The sequence below is a fragment of the Condylura cristata genome, unplaced genomic scaffold (assembly GCF_000260355.1).
Source record: "Condylura cristata isolate star-nosed mole 26May11 unplaced genomic scaffold, ConCri1.0 scaffold00058, whole genome shotgun sequence".
Taxonomy (NCBI): Eukaryota; Metazoa; Chordata; class Mammalia; order Eulipotyphla; family Talpidae; genus Condylura; species Condylura cristata.
This window is the reverse complement of record NW_004567159.1, coordinates 668,872-675,376: the sequence shown is the minus strand read 5'-3', so window position 1 is coordinate 675,376 and position 6,505 is coordinate 668,872. Positions and strand designations below refer to the sequence as shown.

Sequence of the window (6,505 nt, the reverse complement as noted above, 5' to 3'; positions counted from 1 at the left end):
CCCCGCCGGGGGCGCCCTCCCGCTACGCCGGGTTGGAGTAGGAAGCCGCCCCGGCCCGGCCCGAGCCCTCTCCGGGGCCGTCTAGGCGGACGGAGGCTTGTCCCCGTCACTGCTGGGCTGGGCGCACCTCTAAGGGGGCTCTGTCGGCGTGCAGGCGTCCCCAGCGCCCCCCGACCCGCAGGAAGTCGGTCGGCTCGAGCGCTGCCTCCCCAGGCTTCCAGGGTGGCCGGGCTGGCCGCCAGGGCCCCGACTGGGGGCGGGGTGTCTGCCTTGGGGGCGCACAGAGGCGGGACCTCCCCCCCACCCGCCGCCCACCTTCGGGGCGCTGACCTCCGCCCAGCCCACCCTGGCTTTCTCCAGCAGCCCCGCCCGCGCTCCCTGGTCGGCCCTAGCCGGTCGGGTCTGCTCGGGGCTGGCGGGAGCCCCCCTGGCGGCCGCAGCACCCCATTTATGCCTCCTGCTGGTGGGGCTCGCCCAGTGGCGCCGCCTGCTGAGCCGGGTTGCCGCTGCCCACCGTGGGGCAGGGCAGCGACTGGTCTGTGGCCGGGTCTTGCCGGGTGCCCTGGTCCACCCCCAGCCCCGGCTGCAGGCCTTGTGTCCCCGGAGCTGCCCCGGGCCTCCAGGGTTCCTGCTGGGGCAGCTCGCGCTGGCCCCACCCCACCTGGCAGACGGGGGCTGCCGCACCCGCTGGGAAGGCTGGGAGGGGCTGCTGTGGGGGACAGGCGAGCCCCCACAGCTGTGCCCTCGGTCTCTCGTGTTTTGTCTGCCCCCCCACCCCTCCACCTCCTGCAGGCCCCCAACCTCTAGCCACAGGTGCGCCAAACCCGGGGCGTGGACCCCGGGGCCCCTGCCAGGTGCTGATGCTCTCCGGGCTGAGCAGACCGTGGTCAGCAAAGTGGGGCCAGCAGTGGCTGGTGACCCCCGCTGCTCAGAAGACAGGGTGGGCCCCAGCTGTAGCTGGGTGGGGGCTGGCCAGCCCCGGGCCGGCAGGAGAGCTGCACGGGGCTGTCTGGCTGCGGGAGACCCTAGATGCCCCGGAGAGGACCCGCCCCGCGCCCCGGAGAGCCCCGCGCCCGCGCCCCGGAGAGCCCCGCCCCCGCGCCCGCCCTGCCCCAGCCTCAGTGCCCAGGTCGCAGCCGTGGCCTGGTGGGGGGCTCTGAACTTTGGAGAATTTCAGTTTCCCCCCGGGGTCTGGGGACGGCCCCAGGTGTGCTAACCTGCCCGTGCCACCCCGTGGGGTCAGGCGAGCCCGGTGGCCAGGGTGCTGGCCAGGGGCGGGCCTGGCGCACTGGCCAGGGGCGGAGTCCTGCCCGTGTGTGGCCCAGTGGCTCGGGGTGGGGGGCCCGTCTCAGGGCTGCAGACACCCCCGAGGGCCCCTGGCCCCCCGTGGACCCACCCCAGCACCGAGGGCGTCCAGTCCGGGCGTGGGGACTGGGCTGTGGCTCTGACCCGGCCTCGGCACCTGGCCGGCCCCGACAGGCCGTCCGCCCCGGAGTTCGCTCCGCCCCAGGCGGGTCTGCTCAGGAGCGGGTTTATCTCCAGAGCCAGCGGTGTCTGCAGTCTCGGGGTGTGGGGGCTCTGGGGGTGCTGGGAGGTATCAGGGGGTATCAGGCTCAGCTCACCCAGGGCCCCACGTCCGCGCCCAGGCCGGAGCCCCAGGGCATGGCCACTGCTCCGAGCTCGCTGGGTGTCCATGCCCTGGGCCGGGGCCGGGGGGCTGGCAGTGGGGACCCCAGTTCCTGCAGGCTGCCCTGCCGCCCGCCCACTGCGCCCGGTCAGGGAGCCAGCGCCCCCGGGCGGCCCTGCTGGGAGCGGGCAGCAGGGTGGCGGCCGGGTGGGCGGGCCGCGCTGACCCTGGCCGCCCTGCTCCCGCCCGCGGCCTCCTTGCCGTCCCGTCCACCTGTGCACTGGCCACCGCCGTCCGTCCCTCCCGTCTGCATCGCTCCTTCCTCTTTCCCACGTACCCTGCCCGCAACGCCCCTCCCCCCCACCCCCCAAAGCTGGCCGGCGCCCCCCGGCTCCCTGCCGAGTGAGGCCCGGCCCCCCTCCGGCGGGGGTGCAGACGCAACCGGCGGTGGTCCTGGGACTCTTTATTTGGCCACAGCTGGGGGCCGCGTCCCCAGGCCCCGCTCAGACTTGGGGGGGCGCCGCGGCCGGTGCCCCCTGGGCGGAGACCCGGAGGCGCTTGAAGGCGGCGGGCAGCCGGCGGCCCAGGAAGGGCGGGCAGGTGACTTCTCGGACCACGAGGACGTACTGCCCTGCGGGGACAGGCTGGCTGGGCCCGGCCCTCCCGCGGCCCCCAGGCCAGCGGCGGGGAGCCCTCTTGGGGGTGCAGCGGTCCCCGCCCTCAGAGCGGGACCTCCTCGGCCCCTTCTGAGATGCGTCTCGGGGGAAACGTCTTCCCCTCCAGGGTCTGCGGAGGTAACGGAGCTCCGGTGCCCGCCACCGGCTGGGGGCCGGGCCGCCCGCCCGGGGTCCGCAGGACACAGAGGCCAGCACTGTCCTGTGCAGCCTGGGACTGCGGAGCTTCGAGGCCGGAGAGGCCAGAGAGGGGCGCAGGGGACAGCCCACCTCTGCCCGGCTGGGGTGGACGAGGCCGGGCCAGCGGCGGGCACGTGGGCTGGTCAGCCTCTCCCGAGGGCCCCCGACTAGTGCAGGGCAGGCCCCAGCCCCTCACACCCAGGGTCTTGGGGCCCTGGGGCCTGTCCGCGGCCAGTGTGTGGCTGCCACTGGGAGTGACCACCAGGCCAGTCCAAAGTGGGCAGGAGGCTGCCTGGCACCTGGCGCCCACCCCCCGGGCCTGGGGTGCTCCAGCCCTGCCCCCAGCGCGCCAGGTGTGTCCCTGGGGTACCTGCGGGAGCAGCTGCCGTGGGCGCTGCTGTGGCCGCCGGGCTGGACCTGTGGGGGAGAGGGCGGCTGGAGGTGCGAGTGTGGGCGTGTCCCGACAGCCGGCCCTGCAGCCCGAGGGGTGCAGCCCTGCTGCCCACCGCACCCGCCGGCCACCGGAGGCCCAGACCCAGGCCGTCCTGTGCCGCGCAGCTGGGGCGAAGCCAGGCAGGGCCGGCTGTGCTCTGGAGGCCACTGCCCGTCAGGTGCCCGCCACTCCGAGCCCGCGGGGACGCCTCCCCGGGCCTGGCAGCAGGGCCGCGGCCCAGCCCCAGTCCGACCTCCAGGAGTGTCTGCAGCGTGAACCAGGCGCGGGCGACTGAAGGTCCAGGCGCGCTGGCCGGTCCCAGAGGGCGCTGCTGCCCAGGGGTGGGGGGTGTCGGGAAGCCACAGCCCAAGCGGAGCTGTCTTGGGGGGCGTGGGGGCCACACGAGCACTCACACAGGGTGGGGAGTCCCGGGTCAGCAAAGGGCCTCTGGGCAGTGGGGCTCAGAGAAGAGGCCTGGGGCGGGCAGGGCGAGTCCCCGCGTCAGAGCCCCAAGCGCCCCACAGGCGCGGGCAGCGGGCTTCGGCCAGCGAGGAGAGGGCCCTGTGCTGGCACGCAGCCCAGCGCCCGAGCTGGCCTTCCCGGAGGGTGGGCACGGCCCCTCGGGCTGCTGCCGGCACCAGAGGCTCCTGCCCGCCGGCAAGGCCAGAGGTGGCCAGTGGCCTCCACTCCCAACAGAGGCGGAAGTGGGCAGGAAGCCCCAGGCCAGGAGGGTGGGGGCCCCCCACTCCCTGTGGTCTGGGGGCAGGGCCTGTGCGGCGTGGCTCTTGGCCGGGCAGGCCCCAGCAGAGGGCCAGGGGGCGCCGGAGGTCTGGCCAGCTCTTCCGAGGGGCAGCTGGAAGTGCGCGGGCGGGGTCACCCTTGCCCCTCCCGAGATCCTCCACTTGCTGCAGCGTCCTCCAGGACTGCTGAGCTTTGGGGGCCTCCTCTGCCTGTTGGCACCCTGGTATGTGCGGCGAGCCTCCCGTCCCCGTGAAGTGAGCTGGAGACAGTGCCACGGCCGGCGGGGCACCCTCCGGCAGCCGCCTCTTCCGCTGCAGACCACCCCTGCCTGGGGGCCCGCCCGCGAGGGCATAGCCCCGGCCACGAGGACAGAGGCCCCGCCCGCGAGGGCATAGCTCCGGCCACGAGGACAGAGGCCCCGCCCACGAGGACAGAGGCGAGGGCATAGCCCCGCCCACGAGGACAGAGGCCCCGCCCACGAGGGCACAGCCCGCCCGCGAGGGCATAGCCCCGGCCACTAGGGCAGGGCCGAGACTGCTCTGCTCTGCCATCTTGGCCTCCTGTGAGGCAGAACGGCCAGGATGTGGGGCGCAGCTGCGGTGAACCCCGCTACCCCTCCGAGCCGGCCTGGCCCCCGTCTCAGGCCACGCCCGCACCCGCGGCCCCTAGATGGCCAGCGAGGCCGAGCCGCGCGTAGCCTCCCCTACCTGCTGCCGGTCGGCGGGTCCCGCGCGGCCGGCTTCATTCTTCCGGGGCCCCCCGCGCCCGACTTCTGGAGGGTGGGAGGGGAGGAGGGGTCAGAGCGGGGCGCCAGTGCCGCTCCTGGGGGCTGACGCGCCCCTACCTCGCAGAAGAACGGGACCGGGTGGTGTCCAGGTGGAGGGGGTCCCAGAAGGACGTCCTTGAACTGGGCACAGCCCCGCTCCACCCTCTGGCAGTCCTCCGGACAGCAGGCGTCGTCCTGGGCCCCGGCTGCAGGGGGCGGAGCTGTGAGCGCCGGCCGGCTGGAGGGGCCCTCTGCATGACTGGACCAGGGCTGGGCCGCCGTCCTGTCCCTGTTGCCCAGAGCATCACCTCCTGGATAGTCGGGCAGACAGAGTGCTGGCAGCCGCCCCCAGCCCGCCGTCTGGGGCCCTGCAGCCCGCTCTTTGGGGTCAGAGGGCCCCCCTGGCCAGGAGGGAGGCCATGGTTGCCCTGGCTCTAGACCCATGGCCACGGGGTCAGTGAGCCACGAAGCTGGGGTGAGGGCAGGCGTGTCCTCACAAGTGTGGTGCCCGCGGGCGGCAGAGAGCTGGGCTCCCCACACACACCTGCGACCACCCTGATCCCCCATCTCTTGCACAGAAGTCTGCGCTCGCCAGGGGCTGTGGCCGTGAGGTTAGGGTGTCCACCCCCAGGCCCCTGCGGACGCACACGCCTTTGGGCCCACGCGTGTAGCTTCCGACAGGCGGGGAGGCCCTGCCCGTGCAGCTGGTGGGCGCCCCGCCCAGCCCGGGCACCACTTCCCAGGTGAGCCCCTGGGGCCGGCGCCCCTCTCCCTGGTGGGAACCTCTCGTCACCATCACCCGCCAGGCGCGGTGACACCCTCATCTGCCAGCCCTGGTCTCCCCGAACCCTCCTGGCCCTGTGAGTTGGCTCCATGCACCTGCCCTGCCGCCCACGGCCCCCCGCCCCCCCAGCTCCACGCGGCCGTGGGCCCCTGTGCTGCTCCCGGCCCCGGGGGCTTGGGAGGGCGCCTGGCCCCGGGGCGGTCTTTGGGGCCGATTCAGCAAGCCAAGAGGCCCTCAACAGAGGGGAGGGCCAGCGCCCTGGGGTGGCGGCCACCGCCCCAGCTGAGCACGTCCGGAGTCGCTGCCAGCCGCTCTCCTGGCCCTCGCGGCCAGTGGCCTCCTCCGCTGGCACACGCCAGGGGCCGGGGCCAATCTGGGCGGGGCGCCACGCCCCTGCAGGCCAAAACCCCGGGGCCGTGGCCGGATGCAAGAGCCCGCAGCTCGGACTCACCTCTGAGGCCTCGCTGTGGATTTTAATGGCCACGGTGACAGCTTTGTCAGCAGGTAAAGGTCACCGCGCGGCCCCAGGAGAGGGCCGCGGGCAGCCCGGCCCCGGGGAGAAGCGTCCATCAGGCTGGCGACTCGCATTAGCCGCCCGGTCACCTGTGTAGGACGCGGCGGGGGTGGGGCGCAGGCGGCCATGAGGGGAGTAGGAGCAGGAGGGTCACTGGCCCCGGGGGACTCCTGTGTTTTCTGAAGGTGACCAGACACACAGCATTTGTTTTTAGGGCTCTAATCAACCAGCCGAGGTGTCTTTGGGGGGCCAAGAGCCTCCTAGCAGCGAGCCCACAGCTGGGGGACCACGGCTACCCAGCCCTAGCCAGCTGCCCAGCAGCCAGGCAAGGCCGCGCGTCCGCCCACCGCCGTCTGTCCATCTCACCCCCTGCTGTGTCCTCCTTAGTGGGGTCTGGGGTGGCCCAGAGGGCGCGGGCAGCGGAAGGTGTGCGGCGCCCAGACTGAGGCTGCAGCTCCGCGGGGAACCCTGGCTTGCCCGTGCGTGCAGCGCGCACGCGCCCCCGGTGCGCACACACCAGCCCGCGCGTGCGGGCACGCACGTGCTCGCCGGTCCCGCAGCCCCTGTTGACGCGCGCACGTGCAGACACTCGTGTACCGGGCCGGCAAGGCCTCCCCTCCGGGGCCTGGTCGGGACTCTCCTCACAGGCCCTGGGGACAGCCGGCGTGCAGACGGCACGAGCCCCCAGCGCCCGTCCCCAGCTGCCGGAGGGCAGCGCTGCCTCGTCCACCCCTCTGGGTCCTCTGAGGTCGCTGCAACCCCGGAGGCCCCGCCCCCTCGCGGCCC

The 6,505-nt window shown here is 74.3% G+C and overlaps 1 protein-coding gene across 1 annotated transcript in view; it reads right to left on the bottom strand.

Annotated features, from left to right (window-relative positions):
- Positions 1–2,073: 2,073 nt before the first annotated feature.
- The window catches only part of MORN1 (MORN repeat containing 1), a gene marked incomplete at its 5' end in the record, with an annotated part of 10,136 nt that continues 5,704 nt past the window's right edge, over positions 2,074–6,505 (bottom strand). The window contains 4 exons of the mRNA XM_012734530.1: positions 2,074–2,258; positions 2,852–2,898; positions 4,363–4,427; positions 4,500–4,732. Coding sequence (XP_012589984.1) covers positions 2,131–2,258; positions 2,852–2,898; positions 4,363–4,427; positions 4,500–4,732 — 473 coding nt within the window. The remainder of the gene's footprint in view (positions 2,259–2,851; positions 2,899–4,362; positions 4,428–4,499; positions 4,733–6,505) is intronic.